General features: G+C 31.8%; 1 protein-coding gene across 8 annotated transcripts in view; it reads right to left on the bottom strand.

Moving 5' to 3' along the window:
* The window catches only part of Kcnt2 (potassium sodium-activated channel subfamily T member 2), a 361,454-nt gene that overhangs the window by 128,798 nt on the left and 213,059 nt on the right, over positions 1 to 19,597 (bottom strand). For all 8 annotated transcript variants that reach the window (XM_048809800.1, XM_048809801.1, XM_048809804.1 and 5 more), the window contains one exon: positions 4,999 to 5,107. In XM_048809800.1, coding sequence (XP_048665757.1) covers positions 4,999 to 5,107 — 109 coding nt within the window. The remainder of the gene's footprint in view (positions 1 to 4,998; positions 5,108 to 19,597) is intronic.

Here is a 19,597-nt window from a genome sequence, read left to right as displayed (position 1 = left end):
CACTATGGCCTTCTGAAACATTGTATGTGTTTTACTTATTTATTTTGGTATATTACCTGTCTCATTAATTCTAATGAAAGTTCCTTGAAAGGAGGAATATATTTTTTTTTCTGGTGTACTCCTTATTGTATGTAAAACATCTGGCATGATGCTGTTGCATAGTAGGCATTCAAGGAGCAATGGCAAAATGAACACAAAAAGTAATGGAGTAGCTAAAAATTATTATCTCAATGTTCCATAAAAGTTACCGAGAGTCAAACAGAACATGTAATTGCTCAGTATTAGTTGGGTTTAGCATTTAGTGAGTCAACCATTTCTGTCTGCCAAAATTGTTGTTCTTTCCTCTTTGCCACATTTCCTCCCTAAATTTATGAGTTCCATTTGCAGCATGAACACTAAAAAACAGGAATTTAATTTGTGATTAGGACATGTGGTTTCCAAAGAGTCTGACTTTAATTTTTGCTTTAATGTCAGAAGTTCCTGAATGGAACATTTTATAATAATAATATACCTGGTTTTGGTTTTGAAAGGTAACATTAAAAGTTCAGGTAAAGGAGTATCAAAAGTAATAATAATAGAAAAGCTATAATACAAATATAATTAATTTTTAAAATTTTAATAGTGCCAATTTGTGTCACCAGATTTGACCAGCAATGATAATAGTATTTGACTTGTTAAATTTAGGCTAATACAGAATCTTGTATATTCAATTAACAGATAAAAGCTACTCTGTTACTTGTATAAAACAATATACCTCTTGTTAAGATCCCTAGATTTACCTTTTCATTCCTATGAGACATAGCCTCATGATTTAAGAAGAGAAAATATCCAAGTTTAAATAAATGTATGCATGTTTTATGTGCATAAATACATTTTTAAATTTGAAACTATTTACATTGCTAACAGATGTAATTAAAATCAAGTCCATATTTTAATATTCAAATATTGCTGTTTCTTTAATGCAAAAATATAAGGCTCTTTGATGCAGAATTGGAAAACATCTTTTTTATCATACATATTTAATTTTAATGATAATCATTTCTCTGTCAGAATCACAAAAATTGTATTGACTACTCAAAAATGTTTCATAAATCACTTCTCCCCCTGTCTTTTTCTACTAAAGAAGATTAAACTGTAAAATACCTGATGTATGAGAATTGTTTAAATGGACCTTAACACCTGACATGGTTGTGGCCAATGAGATACCATTAGATAGATAAATGGCCTGAGTGAACTTTACGGAAAGCTTTAAATAACCTTAGTTAGCCCTAGTTTGCCCCTTTATCATTTTTCCTTCTTCCTAAATGGTAGGAAAATAGCCTGACTCAGAGTTGCCATTTTGTTGTCCCATGTCCCACAGCCTATAGTAATTGTGTCTAAAAAGTAAACTTATGCTTACCTTTTAAAAATAATTACCAAGTAAATCAAATTGTAAATTGAATTAACAATAAGATACATAAGCATCAAGAGCAATCAACACTCAAACCAATCTAAGAAAGGAAGAGGTAAATGTGAAGCTTTAAAATACAGAATTAACACTCAGTGAATTAAAAAAAAAACAAAACAGTAATTTGAAGTCAGATGAAAGCTACTCTATTATTTGTACATCAACTGGAATTGGAATGAAAATGTAAACATGTAGGAAAGTAAAATGTAAGAGCTTAAGAATACTAGTCAAGTTTGGACACTATATCTGAGTACTGTTGCTCAAAGACTTCAAAATATAAGATAGAAATTTTTAGCACAGAAGCAGGCAATTCATCATTAATATGTATGTTCTATAGGAATTCCCATTTCCACCTGCTAAAAGACATGAAGAAATAAGAAAGGATGAAAATAATTGAGAATGTAAAACTGTCTGATTCTGGAGCAGAATCAGTACCTCCATTATTAATTACAATGACCTAAGGCAGGTCTGCCATTAGAAGGGCTGATCATTTAATCTCCCAGACCTGATGTGTTTGTCTATTTTGTTTCATAAATCATGTTTATTTTCTTTAAATACCTATACCCTACACAGAAATTTACTTTAAAAGTGTATTTTAAAATGAGAACACTTTAGGTTTTAGATTATATTTATTTCTGTACTTGTTGAATTTAAAGTCATAAATTGTCTTTTTTTCCCTTTGTATCAACCAAGCAACTCCAATTGCTTGTGAATATCAATTATTATTGATACAAAACACAATTTGTTAGAGAGTAAAGTGGTAAAATCATTCTAAATTTTTTAAATAGAAAAATTTGAATATTTTTGTATAGATTTGTTTTCAATTAGTGGTTTCAAAACTTGCCTACGGCTATTCCTAGACCATTCAACATTTTTCCCATTGTACTACTTCACTTAGCTTCCATGTTAGTTCTCTGATTATTAAATCAATATATTTGAGCTTTTAATTTCTACAGATGCTGAAAGGCTAAATTGTAAACATGTTCTGTTAATAAGAGAATCTTGTATACTCAATTAACAGATAACAAAAGGGTTGGTAAAATAACTCCAGTCAAACAATATTCTTAATAAAACAGAAATGTTAAATGATCTGTTTTGATGATTACTTATATTCAAGTGATGGTATAGATCTGAGAAGGTAGTTGTATCTAGAATGTATGAGGAATTCTTACTACTCTATAACCAAAAAATTTTAGAAAATGAAAATGGGCAAAGGATATGAAGGTATATCATTATATCTTGATTATGTGGCCAATAAACATAAATCAATGTTCATTACTATTAGCCAACAGACAATGCAAATGAGGACCGCAGCAAGATACAATTTCACACCCACTAGGATGCTCATGATCAAAAAGAAGGTAGTAAGTACTGCTGAGGATGATGAGGAAATTGGAACCATGATAAATTTTGGCAAGAATATTGGAACCCTAATAAATTGCATATTTAGAAAGCATTCTACCAGTTCCTAAAAGAGTATAAAGAGAATGACCACAGACAGTAATTCCACTCTTAGGCATACATACCTAAGAGAAATGAAAGCATATGTCCAAACAAAAAAAGTTTCACAAATTTTAACAGCAACTCAACTGATATTCTTCAACCGATGAATAAAAACTCAAATCTTTGCAGTATAATAATAATAAATTATAAAATGTAATGAACTATGGATGTATAATACAGACGAACTTTTAAAATATGCCAAGTGAAAGAAGCCCAACTAAACAAAATATAATTAACACATATTATATGATTTCATCTATGTGCAGTGTTCAGAAAAGGCAAATTTATAAGAAACAGAGGATTAGGAATTGCCTAGGATTGAAAGGATTGGGGGGATGAAGGGGAATGGCTAAAGGTTAGGTTTATTTGTGGGATTCTGGAAATAGTGATGATGCTTGAAAAATTCCATGAATAGACTAAAAATATTGAGATGCATATTTATTGTGGGAATTCTAGTATGGAAATAAATTTAAATAAAGATGCTAAAAAGAAAGTATAGTGTGCCATAGTATTTACTGTGGCACAGATTTGAAATATATTTTCAGGTTAATCTTATCTAAAAGAAGTTCTTAATTATGTGATAACAACATCTTTGACATCACTTTTTTAATAAGGCAAATTTCATTTGAGTATATTGGGGTAAATTTTATTCTAAGGATCCAAAATTCTATTTCAACTTATGTCAACTACAATCTTTTTCACAGCCAAAATTGTGTCAATAAATATCATTTATTAGTAGTTGCAAAGTGTAATTTAACTTTAGTCTATGAGTAATGAGTGTATGAAATATTATCAGTGCGCCTTGTCTTATATGAATGTATGACATTGAAGTTGAACTAGATATTCAGTGTTATATTTTTCTGTAATAAAGATGGTATGGGAAAAATAAGAAATACATGTGATAGGGCTACTATTGTTCAATTAATTGGTGTCAAAATGCTTTTTAGGAATTTATTTAAAATTGCATCAAGATGCTGTGAACTTTTTGCAGAGAAGCAGCAATGTCATCCACAATCCTGTCACAAGCTTTCGTTGCACAGACGAAAGTCTTGCAAATATAGAGAATGGAAATGTTCCTATTCAGAATTTGAGAAACTGCTCCTGGGAAAATCATTCCTTCCCAACAGAACAGAAATACAATTAGAGGAAAGATAGAAAAATCCATTTTAAAAAAAGGTCTGGGTATTTATTATTTTCATATTAGTAACTTGCTCCATCTACTGTTTAATATCAAGAAAGAGTTTTCCTTGTTCTAGATTTACTTGTCTTGGCACATCATTTAAATAACTATCAATTAACTTACCAAATTTAATGAGTAATGACCATAAACACAAATTAGAATTTATAAGAAAAAAATCAGTATTTTGTGTAAAATACTGTTAGGAATATGAAAATGTGTGAAATGCAATGTAACATTTGTCTCTTAAAATAAGAACAGTGACTGTGATTCCTTGGTCATCCGAGTCAAACTGTATTTTATAAAAATAGCAAAGTAAATAAGTAAAAATTTTAAAGTTCAGATGATCTAAATTTCTATGGGCTACTTAGAAATTGCATAAAAAACAACTTATTTTACATTAAGTAATTTTATAAAGCTGTAAAAAATAATAATTTTATAAAACTATAAAAAATAATAATTAAAACTTTAACATAAAAACATCCTAGGGAGAAAAAATTGACTTTGTTCTTATATTAGTGATTGTTACAATCCCTTTTTAAAAATTTTACTTGTATAACTCTTACTCCTGAAATAGAGCCATGCCCTTACTCTAGACCTAACAAATCATTTAGAGACTTAGAATTTAAGATGCAACAAGTTATCTAAAGAGTACTAAAAAAAAAAAAAAAAAAAAAAAAAGATCTAATGACTTTCAACTTTCTGTGAATTTTGAATCCCTGAACATATTTCTATTAGGTGAAAATAATTCCCACAAACACAAATATAGGTACATATCTCACTATATATGTTGGATTTTTAAAGTTGTAAAACACACAACTGCACTTATATTATTTTAAATACGTTATCTTAAAGAAAAAAATATACTTACTGCCCTCTAGAGGTATGAACCAGTAGTGTAATAAGTGTAGATGTTGCTGGGCAAATACAGTTTAAAGCTAACATGGCGTATTTAAATTCTTCTTCACAAACAACATGATCTGTTTGAAATAAAATAGGTAAATTAGAATAATTTACCTTGGGAGAGTAATATTTTAAAATGAAAAATAAAACAATAAATAAAATGCCAAAAAGTCTCAATATGAACATAATTGTTTCAGAGATGCTTTTACATGTGCAATTTTGTTTCCCCAGAAATGTTTCCTAAGAGAGAGTTGTAGAGAGTGGGTTATGTGAGTGGGAGGGAGGAGGCCTTGAGAGTCTAACCATAATTCTTAATTAAAACTGGCAACTTTTGGTACAGGGCTTAATCTTCTTAAGCCTTATATATACCAAGGAGGTGAGTTGAAGCTGTTTGAGGTACAGTCTGATAAATGTATCACATAATTTGTAAAGTCTAGTTAGTTCTATTGACTTTATAGCACACAATACAACAGTATTGATTTAAAAACATATTGATTTACCAAATTCATAACCACACAGCATTGGTTTTAGTAGTTTTTAAAAGATGTGATAGATAATTTGCCTAGCACAGAAATAATAGATTTTATACTATATAAGCAACTGCAGTATCAATCAATAAAAATTAATGCTAAATTAAATTGAAGGTATGCTTTAATCTCAAGACCTCAAAAGATGATAAGTTCAAGCCAGGAAAGATAATAACTGGTAGCTAAAATGCAATGTGACATACAACAATGGATAATGCTGGAGATGGTGGCACATGGGAGGGGGCAGGCTAAACCTATAGGGGATGAGGCCACTCAGCCCAAGTGTATTTTATTATAATGTAATGAGGCTTCAAGATGCCAGATATTTGATTTTCCACAGTATTTCTTATTTTGAAAAACAAAACCAAAAAAGAAATCCTCCCCTCCCAAGTGAGCAATTATACCTGGTATTTTAAAAAAGAGTCACTGTTGAGATTCTAAGAAAAGGCATATCCTTAAGCAGCAGATAATAGTTTTAGCTATTAAGGAATAGAATACTGAAGTTGTTGGCCAGATCTATAAAATGAACACAAGAACCACACAATTCAGGTAGAAACAAAACAAGTTAATGGAAAATAGTTTAGCAAATGCAATGACTATGTAAATAGTATACTTAGTTTTACTTTTTTTATAATTTAGCATTTGAAATAGGCCAGTTCATATTTTTATAAAACTTTAACTGATTTACTTTAAATATTTTTGTCTATTATATTTCATGGAAGAAATTATATACTATAATTATATCTCAGGATTTACACTCTATACTATCAAGGATCTCGTAATAATCTCAACATCTCTCACTCTTTCTATCCTTATCTTTATAATGATCTTCAAGGAAAATTTTTAATACTATATAAGTACTTAATACAGGAAAGCCTAGAAGATTCAAAATACAATTTTGAGTTGTGGAGAAGGATACCCAATAGTTGCAAAAGAATAGTGCATTTAAACTATCATTTCAATATTTCTAAAAATAATTTTTGAGTAAGTATAGCCAATATGTTAAAAAAAGTCATAATACTGCAAAATGCAGAATGTTATTAGAGTGGATCCATATGATAGCAATCCATAGGGGACCCATAGATTTCAAACCAAAATGGGAATATATAATATACAAACTGAGAAAAATATGTACATTTGTTATGACACAAATTTGGTTTTTTTGTTTTTGTTTTTGTTTTTATTTTGTTTTGTTTTTGGTACCAAGTATTGTACCCAGGGCTGCTTAATCACTAAGCCACATTCCCAGCCCTTTTCATTTTTTCCTTTGAGACAAGGTCTTAAGTTGCTTAGGGCCTCACTAAGTTGCTGCTAATGGCTTTGAACTGGCCTACTGTGTTGTTAGGATTATAGCCCTGCACTACCATGCCTCACTACAAAACAGAATTTTAAAAAATCAAACTGTAACAGAACATTTGGAAGGTATGAGTACCATACACGCAATGCCACAGAAAATTATTAACTTTCCCATTCAATAATGCACAAACTGTATCTTTTCCAGCAAAAGAAGATGAAAAAATATGGTGTTTGTGGGATACTTTGAAAATATTCTACCTTAATTTCTTCCTTCCATAGTTACAAAGAAATATATTCGGTCCTTTCCTTTCACTTTACTTCAATGAATGTGTGCATCTGAGTGGGGAAAGGGATTGCTGTGGGAAAATCATGATGTGTTGTAGATAGTTTTCAAAAACTCTATATTTTATTCATATAATCAGTAGAAACTGGAAGGAAGGAAAAAACCTAATAACTATCAGGTAGCCATTTTTGTATTTGCCTACATCTTTTCTCTATAGTTGTGTAAAATTTTTATGATATGCATCCACTGTTAAAAATAAAAGTACATACATTATCATTAATGGCAGCAATTTTGTCCACAAACAAATATATGGTTTGTACTGATTTAGAGTAACATACTGAATTATCTAGGAACATAACCATGATGTAAATAAAGGAATTTTTATGCTGTTTAGCATTGTATGTATGTCAATAATAAATCTAACATATTTGATTACTATATATTACCAGTGTCAGCATTGGTCCTTGATACATTTTAATGGTACAAAATTCTGTCTTTTCACTGTGTTCTCTTGGGTACTTATACTTGAACATTTACATATTGAAAAACATGCTTCTCTGTTATTAATCAATTCCCTCTGATTCTCCCTCATGTTATAAACAGAATGTTACATTGTTTTAAATTTGTGTGTTCAGATAGTTATATTTACTGAGTTTCATTGCAAAACTGTAAAGGAAATGTTACAAAATATTTACTGTAAAAAGGGAACATTGGATCAGATAGAATGAAAACCACTGTCCTAGGTTTGAGTTAATATATAATTATTGCAAAATTCCTTGTTAGACAAACAGTAAAATCAGTATTCATTCACTTAAAAAAATCTATTTAAGCTCCACGGATGGCAAACATGAAGGGAGGACTGCGATAGAATATTGAATTGGATAATAATCTTCATTAGCATATATTATAAAGAGCCCACACTTAATCTGCAAAATAGAATTGATTATATCTTTAAAGCTCTCCTTTTAGGTCTAAATATACCCTTCCCTGTGGAACATGTTTTTAATACTAACCAGTAACCTGTATACTGAATTAAAAAAAAAAAAGGAAAATATCCTTTCAGGCTATATTACCCCTCATTTCCCATCGCCATATGACAGTCAGAGTTTATTAATTCATTAAAGTCATATTTCTCTCTATTTACCCACTCCCCTTTCCACTCTCACTAGTTCCCATGGGTTTCTAATCCTTGTCAATAATTCCTAAAAACATCAGACTGCACAACAATTTTTTTTCCAAATATTAGGAAAGCTATATGTCTCGCTGATCAAAAACAATACAAGTATCTAAGGAGCAACTTGGTCTTAAAAATATATGTATATTTCTGCATTTAGATGTGGGGATATTTGTACTAATTGGAAAAAAATAAAAGATTAAATAGCTTCTGAACAGTTCAATGGGCAATAACAGTTCAATGGGCAATAGATACAGTGGGCAATAACACTGAAAGGAGGGAATTTAGAGAAACATGAATCTAGAGCTTTAAAGAATCATTTTCATGGACATCAATATCATCAAATATATGACCAAGCAGTGTTGGAGAAAGTGACAGTGAGCTAGTACTTTTTCAGATATATAAGTTACTTATATTTCCTTTTCTAAGACATTTCAAGTTATGGACCTCAATTTTTATCAAATATTTTTCCAATTAAAAATGGAAGACAGCAAGGCATGGTAGCGCACGCTTGTAATCCCAGTGGACAGAGACGCTGAGGAAGGAGGATCGCAAATTCAAAACCAGTCTCAGAAAAAGCAACTCAGTGAGACCCTGTCTCTAAATAAAATACAAACTAGGCCTGTGGATGTGACTCAGTGGTCGAGTGCCCCCCTGAGTTCAATCTCTGGTACCAAAATACTACTACTACTACTACTACTACTAATAATAATAATAATAATTATTATTATTATTATAATAACAAAGAATGTAATATAAAATTTAGATATTATATGAATACATAAAGCAGAAATATCTTCATGACAGAAAGTGCTATTTCCCCCTACTGTACAGTTTTTCCTTTGTATGTAGAAACCAAATGTCAATAGATGAGGTAGCTGGAAAGCACAAGAATTACCAATTTATGTTGACAGCAGCTTGATGGTTCTAGTGCTATCTAGAGATGATCTAGTAAGAATTAATAACCTTGTAAGCAGAGAGGAAAAGGAAATAGACATTGTTTACTTGCATCCAGAAATCTAATCAGGAGTCCAGAAATCTGGACACTAGCAAAACTAAAAACAGTGAACCAGATCCTAAATAACAGGAGATGACACTTTTTTTCTGAGCCTTTATCAGAGGCCTCCCTTTAAGATTTCTCAGCCACAACAAAGCCAGACCTGTAGCCAGGATCAGATTAAGTGCTCTGTTGCCTTCCCACCCAAAACATGTTGTTTAAGATGATGTCAAGGGAACAACTATTACAATCAAGAGGGAGATGTGAACAACAAAATTTTGGTGGCAACAAAATTCAGATTTAAAGAAAGTTCTTAGAAAACAAATTTGGGCACAGTACTGACACAGAAAGGACTAGAAAAATTCCATTCCAACTTCATCTTCAGTGGTGGCTCTAGAGAGTAGTGAACAAACAAAGCAGAGTAGGAGATAATAAACACATTTATGACACAGCTTTAGGGGACTCCTGATTCATGTGCCATAGTACATGCTATGGACCAATGATGCCTGTGGGCCTCCCATTCTTCACTTCTCCAAAAACCAATATTTAATTACTGTTATCTTGCTCTACTATTGTATATCCATATGGGGTGGTGATAGTGGGGAACAGCTAGCAACTATACTGATTGTATATATTGTCAGATCATTAGGAGCCCCATCTAGATCTGATGGGATTATCCATATATCATGGACATTGAGCCAGACACAGCTTTTGATGATGATTGAAATATTTTTATAGAGAAGAGATAAATGTTTACAATATAAGTATTTTTAAAGTTGTACATCGACTCTTGGGGGGGCGGTCAAAGATTGGAACTGTGGCTTAAATTACTATCTTCTCGTTTCCATTCTTTCTTCCTTTTAGTAGAAAGGGTTTTTATTTCACCTCACCCCACCACAATTCAGCTGGATGTATAGCCTCTGTTGTAGAAATTGTGCTTCTCAGTTTCCCTTTAGATAGAGGTGGTCACATGACTAGGAGATGCCTGGTGGACTATGTCCGAAAGTGTGCAACTTCTGAATTAATTTTTGTAGACAAAATCACTTTCCCTAAACTCTTTCCTTTTTTTTTTTTCTGGGAATACCACTTATGTGGTGAAAAGGCAGCAAAAAAAAAAAAAAAGATAACTCATTGTCATACAACAAATCTGTCCATTTTTCATGGCTTAAAATTTCCCCTCTTTTGTTGAAGAAAGCATTATCAAGCCAAAAGTATATTTGTTTCATCTTGCATTCCCTTCCTATCTTTTAAAGTTTCTATTGGTTTTTATTTCAACCTCTCTCCTCTGCTGCCAGTTGACAACACATAACACATGAGATCAAAAGGTGTCACCATGGGGTGTGCCAGGCCATGTACAGGATTTATGATCTCTCTGAGCCTAACTCGCCTTATCTCTGAAATATAATTAACAATGGCACCTACTTTATAAGGTCTTTTTAAAAAACATATGTAGACAATAAGCATAAAATGCTAACCAGAATTTTAGAGTAGTATATATCATCACAATCATGCATTACTTAAAAAATAAAAAAGATAGATTTCAATAAACTCTTGGAATAATGCCAATCATACATTTTAAAAATTCCAGTGGCAAAACAATATAATATTTTTACATTGTTATATAATTAAAACATTTCATTTCGTAAAAATGCTCAATTTTGCATGAATACTCATATAGAGACCTGAATTACTTAGTATGTCCAGAAAGTCATCTGTAGGTGCTAAAGTTTAGATCTTATGTGTCCTGCAAATATCCATGTGTTCAAGGCATGGTCCCCAGGTTGGCACTCTTGGTACTTGGTAGAAGCTATAAGAGGTAGGGCTTAATGGGAGGGCTTTAGGTACTAGGAGCATACTTGTAAGGGGGATTGTAGGACATAGGTCTCTTCTTTATCTTTTTCGCTTCATGGGCATGAGGAGAGCATTCCCTCCACCCCATATGATATGCAACATAATACGCAACCTCACCCAAAGTAACAGGGTCAGCCCATAATGAATTGAAATCACCAAAATTGTATGACAAAATAATTCTTTTCTTTAAAAGTTGATTATCTCAGTTATTTGTTATCATGATGGGAAGTTGTCTCTTACAGTAGAATGAGCATGAAACTCTTAACAGAAACTACTTCAATGGACAGGAAAAAGTTTGACAGGGATATGAATTTTAATATAGTACTATTGTGTAAGATTTTTGGTTTCTTTTTATTATTATTTTCAATTTAAAAGTTTTAAAAACAGTTAAAATTAAAGATATAAATTTATGCATCTGAATCCATTTTTAAGTCCCTTTTATTTTATGGAAAATAAAATTTATAATTTTAACAAGTCAGAAGAATCACATTTACAAAAGCCTTTATCATATTCACATCCCTGTTAGGGTACCAAGGAAAGTTTTCGTGGCAGTATTTTCTGAGCTTTTCTATGATTTAAAGTGTGACAAGCTTGTTCCACACAGTTGCTAGGTAACAGTTCTTTGGAAAGCAGTAAACACTGGAACATACACTAAGCCAATCCAGTTCTGGGTTTTGATTTACAGACATCAAATACCCTTTAGAAAAGACCTTGTGAAGACAAACACAAACCAGGGTCAATTTCAAAAATTGAACATTATTCATTTTAATTTTATGGGGGAAATTTTATTACATTGACTAAATGAACAAATTATGTTGTAAAATCTGTCCTATATCTTTGCTTATTAGATTCTGTTTATAAGCATGAGTGGGTTGATTGCTATGAAAATTGACTCTTTTTCCTAATATGAAAACAGATAACAGAGTAAGCAAGTCATTTTATTTTGACCCTTCTGTCTTAATAAAATAACCAAGCATATGTGTGTGCATATACATTTGCACACGTCAGAGATTTTTGCCAATTGAAGGACTGGTAGGCATTCAACCACTAAATGGTTAAAAGTACATGTAAGCAAACGTTTAAAAGCTAGTTAATTTCACCAAATCTAACTTTTAAATATATAGAATCCAACAGTTTGAGATGAGCAACTGTATAAAACAGACATTTTGCATCAGTAATATTTTCTGTAGAAAGCATGTTTGTGTTTTCCTAATTGCTCAAATACTTATTTTAATGCTATAATTTTTGATGGATCATATTAATTAAATTTTCAAAAGGGGAGACAAATTTCTGCATCCTAGAGCAAAACAGCCTTAATTTCATTATCATTCCTTTCTTTTATATTTCTTAATAAAACATAGCAGTCTTAAGATTTTTGAGAAGTTATTTTCTTCAGAACTCCAATTTCTTGAGTTCTCACCAAAAGCATTCTTTCCTTATTAGCCTTTTTTGTAACATAGTAAAAACAAGCAATATTTCAGCTTTCATGCTAATTGATACATATGTATGACTGAGTATATATATACATTATTATATATATTATGATCTAACATATATATTATATATTATATATAATCAAACCTCAACAAATATAATAATACATAAAATTAAACTTCACCAAAAAAGTCCTTTGGTAAATAAAGTTGTAAATAGTTTTCAGATGAGTAATCAAATGTACAGAGAGGTAAAGTAACTTGCCTACATACATTATTATTTCTTTGAATCCAAACTGCCTTCAAAGAACTCTGCAACAATTACACAACTCCAAAATTGATTAACCAAACACTTAAAATAGATAACATAGTTTAGTGGCTTTTTTCTCTCCTTAAAGTACTTTGTAGGTTGCTACTTCCTACCAGTTATACAAATGGCAGCAGCAGTCATTAAATTGCACTGATGATCATGAAAGTACAATCACTAAATTACCCAAACACCCAAGATGCAATGGGAAAGTCTTAGAGAATGTGGGAAAGTTTGCCCTGAAATCAATTTCATTTCTTTTCAGTTACACACACACACACACACACACACACACACACACACAACTACTGTGAAGTAAAATGATTTGAATGACTGATTTAAAACACTTGCAAAATGTTTAGGAAATTTATTAGTACAAAGTAAATACTGTAGTAAATGGTAAAGAGAAAATAAATACAGATTGTGGAAGACACAAAGGGACAACTTGCCTGCCTTTTGGGAAGAGAGAGAAAAAAAAACACCCCTAAGAATATGCAGTTTAAACAAAGATTTCTAATGATAATTAAGGATAAATTCATAAAAGGGTGAAGAAAGTGTATATAGGTAATTTTCTTAAAAATAAAATTGGAGAAGTAGGAGGACATTCAAATGTTTGTGGAAATAAATTAACAAAGAAAGATATATTAAGAATCAGGGAATAAAATATTGATAGGGTGTGAGGCAACAGTGTCCAGCACAGAAAGGAAAAGAACTCCTTCAAATAGAATAGAAAAAAGTAGGATGTAATAACAAAAATAAACTCAGGCTGGGAAAGGCAGTTGTGAAGTTTTAAGGAATTTTTCATGCATTGGCTTTGTAAACTTTTGAAAACAGGAAATGAGATAAAAACACGAAACAGTAACTGTAAGAGCAAGGGAATATTTTCAGCTCCCTGAACATACATTTATGGAAACTTGAAATCTGACCCATTCTATGACACAGAAGTTTGGTTGCTTATGCTTGTTGACTTTTAAGCAGGAACTATGGGAGGACAGAAAATCAAAATACTGATATGAAGCAAACTGAATCAAATGACAGAGCAGGAATTCTGGTTGTTTAAAGAGGGCAATAAAAGAAAGGAAATTGAGGCATAAAAGGAATCTAGGAAAAAAAGATGCTTTAGAGTATTATTTCTCAAGCAATTTGTGAAGAAGGACAGTGTTTTATTCTTTTTCATTTCCAATCCACTACAGATGCATGAAGTTCTACTGTACATGGGTACAGATAAAGACATGTCTCCTTATATGTAATACACTTATGATTTTGATATGAACCAAATTAGGTCACATGCTTTCAAAAAGACAATCCATTGACAATGCCCTTGGATATCATGGCAAAATGAATGGCTGTATTTAATCAAGTCCCCAGCAAGAAGTCTGTGAAATAAAACTGCTCTTTGCACCACAGTGAAGAGCACCACATGAGATGTCCCGATGAGGTGGAAGGAGAATGTTTAGATAGTATCAAGTGATTTAATAAGCAAAAGATAAAAGACAGGAGTTTGAGTTTGGACATTGTAAGATCTGAATAGTGTCAGTAAGACTGGAATCATAAGATGGTTACAAGGTCCAGACATACCTTATACTATGTATCTTTCTCATGTTCTCAGGAAGTTTTTAAGCACTAAACCAGAAAATGAAACTGTTGAACCAAGCATTCTGTAAAGATTAAAATATAACACTAGCTTAACACTTGCAGAAATACAACATAAAGTGGGGAAATGTGGAAAATGTTGTCCTTTACTTAATTTGAAGGAACATTGAATTTGAAATCAGACGAGTTTTAATCTTTGATAATTAACCAAGTAAGTCTCTGGACAACTATATCCATTTTCATATTAGATTTAATGGCATAGCTATTATTATCTATTTTATAGAACAATAAATAATGTATAGCTGAGAATACCGTCCATCAAAAATATCTATTCTTTCTGAATTCTAAATAGATACTTGAAATTTACTAAGAGATAGCAGATCTTAGCAAATTTGTCACTATATATACATACAAAAAAAGGATTATGTGAGGTTATGAGAGTGTTGTCTTCTGTTAATCATTTTATAAAATAAGTAAATTAAATCATCACATTGTGCTACTTCAATTTATACAATATCATTTGTTAGTTCTACCACCAACACAAACAAAAAAACACTGTAAACAATAAAAACCCTGTTACTTCGGATTTAAATGCCCTGAAAAAGCATACATAAAGTCCCATAACAAGTAAAGCTTGTTTCTTCCTTCATAAAATTCAATAAATAGAAATAAGCACTGACATGCGTCCATACCTTTCCCTTAATGAAAGAAGATGCCATGATGTGCAGGATCCCCCCAAAGAAACAATAAAACAAACCCAAACTTGTGATTGTCAAATACAAAGAGTTGTAGTTGGTTTTGGTAGCTTGCTACTACTCTGAACAAAATTTCAATGGGAGCATCCCTTGTACTAAACAGTAAGGACTCACTATTGTTCACTGGTTGTTTCTTAGAAATTGCCTATAACAATCAAGTCTATTTTCCCTATCCCTCAAAAAATATCTATTCTTTCTGAATTATAAATATCTACTCTTTCTGAATTATAAGACATACAGATGTATTGACAATAAGATAGATATAGGTAGGTAGAGAAATGAGAGACAGATGCTATTATCAACTAAGTATTCACCTACTAGACTGAGTTAAGCAATATACCAAAAATATAGAAGTTCCAGGTTCATTAGGAGGCATATACAGTTTAAAATGTATTTCTTAATGTAAAATGAGGATAATTTAATGAGACAACTGACTCAAATGTTTTGTCTACTGGTCCATACCTTCTACAGATTACCATTCCTCAATACTACCCACATTAGCTGCTGTCCAGAACTCTTCAACATGATATTCACAACATGTTCCATGAAATAAAATTAGTTTGACATATCAGTCATTATCAACACACTAATTTTTACCTTAGAGGATAATTCTAGGGGTTGATAAAAAGTCTGTCATAAAAAAAGTAACTTTGGGGGAAAATATGAAAAGTCTATTTTGAACTATTAACTGATGAACCCAGATCACTTAAATGCAAGAAGGACACACTGACACATTTGAAAAAAAAAAAAAAGAAAAAATTTCTATCACTTGAAAACATCATAATCAAAACCCAAAGACAACTTTCAAATTGGTAAAAATGTAATATATAAAGACAAAATATTAATTTTTTTAGGATATGAAAAATCCCTATAAATCACAATGAGAAAAGTAATTTCCTCTGTAGAAAATAAGGAATCAGGGAAATATTTTATATTTCAATGCTCATACAATTAAATAAAAAATAGATACATAAAAATGTACAACTATGTTTATCAAAAACTAAAAATTAAAATGAACTGTTAGAGGCAATACCACAGATATTTAAACAGCACATATTCTTGCAAACAGAATATAGATCCAAGTCCACACTCTACCACTTAGTACAGCAACACCCATGCTTTATTTAATTTCTTTATGCCTCAGTATCCTCATCTAAATATTGGGAAAACAGTTGAATAGGCCTGTAGTTGCTAGTCTCTAGGATAGTCACTAATGGTGTCCTATCCAGGTACTAAATCCAGTGTCATCCAAGGCTTTGTTCTCCCTAGGATCAATTGCTCTAGGAAAAGCCAGATGCCACATCATGAGGACACTAAGGAAAGATCCACACAAACAGAAATAGAGGCTTCTTCCCCATAGTCAGCATAACTTGCCAAGCATGTGAAACTCCTTTTGAAAGTACATTTTAGCCACATCAAGCTTTCAGTTAACAGACCCAACAACATCTTCATTGCAACATCATAAATATCCTGATTATTACTTCTCCCAAGATCCTGAAACACAGAAACTGGGAGATAATAAATACTTATTGTTTATTCTACAAAGTTTTAGGGTGGTTATGCAGCAATAGATAAATAATACATGCATAATAATCATAAATAATAATATATTATAGGGATTCTGGCCATGGAAATGTATAGGGAAATGTTCCCCTGGTGAGCAAACTCCCGGAGAGTAACAGGCACCCTGTTTCCCACCCTTAGAATGCCCAGCAATGTCTCTTAGGAACTAGTAATATAGAAAATATATTTGCAATGTCTAGCTGGTATGGCAATGCCCTGAGAAGCCTCTGTGTTAGAGCCTCATCAAGCCTCGACCTTGATTGCAGGCACATAGTTCCTGGGAATAAAGGAACTTTTTTTGCTACCAGACAATGGACTTTCTTGAGAACTGCACAAAGTTCCTAACATTGCATATTGCAACTGTGAAATGTAACTTCAGAATAAGCAACCTTACTGATACTCTAAACAATAATGTAGTTATGGTACTAATGATCTAACGTAACCTATTGATATAAATAAAGCTTGGCAGCTTGACCTCTCAGCCACTCTGCCACCTTCCCTGCCTATGCACCTTGTCTCTCTGTCTCCTCTTTATTATTTCTTTATAATATGTGAATATATAAATGTATATATACACATATACCAGAAGGTATCCAAAAGAATGCAACCTAGGGGCCGGGGTTGTGACTCAACTGTAGAGCACTCAACTAACATGTGCTGGGTCCTGGGTTCAATCCTCAGCACCACATAAAAATAAATAAATAAAATAAAGGTATTGTGTCCAACTACAACTAAAACATAAATATTAAAAAAAGAATTTAACCTATAAAAAGAGATTTAGAGGGGGCTGGAGTTGTGGCTCAGTGGTGGAGCCCTTGCCTAGCAGGTGTGGGGCCCTGGGTTAGATCCTGAGCACCACATAAAGATAAATAAATAATGGTATTGTGTCCATCTACAACTTAAAAAACAATATTTTAAAAAGAGGGGATTTAGAAGAACAATGCATTCAAGTATACTATATGACCTGGGTGGTGTGGCTCATACCTGTAATCGCAGCAGCTCGGGAGGCTGAGGCTGGAGGATCAGAAGTTTAAAGCCAACCTCAGCAACTTATCGAGGCCTTAACCAATTTAGCGAGACTCATCTCAAAATGCAATAAATAAATAAAGTTAAAGGGCTAGGGATGTGTCTCAGTGGTTAAGCACCCCTGAGCTCAATCTCTGGATAAAAAAAAAAAAAAAAAAACAAAAAAACAAAAAACCAAACTATGTCAACATCACTTACCATTATTGCCATACTAGTAACCTTAAAGTTCTCATATTAATTTTTATTAAACCAAGGGGCAAAAGTTAAAAGGAATGCTGACCAATTGTGCAAGGGGGAACTTATATATTTCCAGAGAATTAATTGGCACTGTGTATTAAAAAATACACAAGTATATATACAATTAAACCTAGAAATTCCACTAATAACATTAGCCTTAGGGATTTTTTTTAAAATAGTACTGCTTTTTAAATTGCTTTATTTTTCATTTCTTATCAGAAACTGAATGAACATTCCCAAGAAGGAAGTAATTATTGGCAGACTCATTAGTTTTAGTCCTTATGATTTATTATGCAGAACAGCTTGCGGGCTTAAATGAGAACTTGGCACCATGAATGTGCACATACTACAATATTAAGTGAGATTTGATCGTAAATTATATTGTGAAACAATCTGCTGATTTCATATATTCAAAAATTCATATTAACTTTTATGAATAGATATGATAATTGACATAATATAACCCTTCTTGTAGTTAAATAAATAACATACTTAGATAAAACCATTCAGAAACTTGATTATAGCATTAATTATTTTTGGTCATTTGGAATTTTGGGGAAATGTGTGAAAATGAAAAAGATCACTAATGAATTAAAAACAACCATCATCATAAACATACCTTCTAACTAGTATTAAATATTCCTTTATAAAAATTACATATAATATTATATATGAGGATTAACAGAAGCATTACCTTATTTTAAGAAATTTTGTTATCTTCTTAATTTCATTTGTATTGCTCATCACTCTAATATAAATAACTGCAAATAATTTATAGTCAGATAATACTGAATCCCACATTCACTCATTTCATGTACCATTCTCAGATGGTTACATATTTTGCTTCTTTTTACATTTATTCCTACAAATAACAATGATGTCCCTTTATTTAAATTTTATGTACAGCTCATATTATTTCCTCATGAGACATTCATGAATTGTGTTAAGAGATGTTAGCCGATGCCCCCTCCACTGTGGATTTCACAATATGCATTCTTTTACTATGTTCTACAAGAAATACACAAACACCTATGCTCTGTAAAGCCCTTCCTATTATTACCTTCAGAGAGGCATGCTAAGGATTAACATTTTAATGTGATATTCTGCTGGAAAAATCTTCAGTACCTTCTTTTATTTATAAGAAAATATCCAGAATTCTACAAGTGCAATATAAACTTTTGGATAATCTTATTTCTGCCTATTTTCCTAGTGCCTAGCTCCTAAAATCTGCTATCTTGTTACAGGCACATTGTAATTTTTCAGTTCCTAGGGATTCATTACACCATCTCCTACAACAGGTTCTTCCTATTTTATGTTCATACCCAGGAATTATTGAAATCTAATTCACCTAAGTGGGATTAAATTATTTCACTATTCACTTATAGCTTACACATCCCCAACATAATACTGAAACTTCTATTCCTATGGTCTCCTTGTTGCCCTTCTTTAAGTAAGCCATCGAGTAAGTTCTTACTTGCTCAACACCATCTTCCCCATTAGAATGTAAGCCATGGGGGGGGGGGGA

This window comes from Marmota marmota, unplaced genomic scaffold (genome assembly GCF_001458135.2).
Source record: "Marmota marmota marmota unplaced genomic scaffold, marMar, whole genome shotgun sequence".
NCBI lineage: Eukaryota > Metazoa > Chordata > Mammalia > Rodentia > Sciuridae > Marmota > Marmota marmota.
Note: the sequence above shows the minus strand (reverse complement) of the source record. Positions and strands in the feature narration are given on the sequence as shown.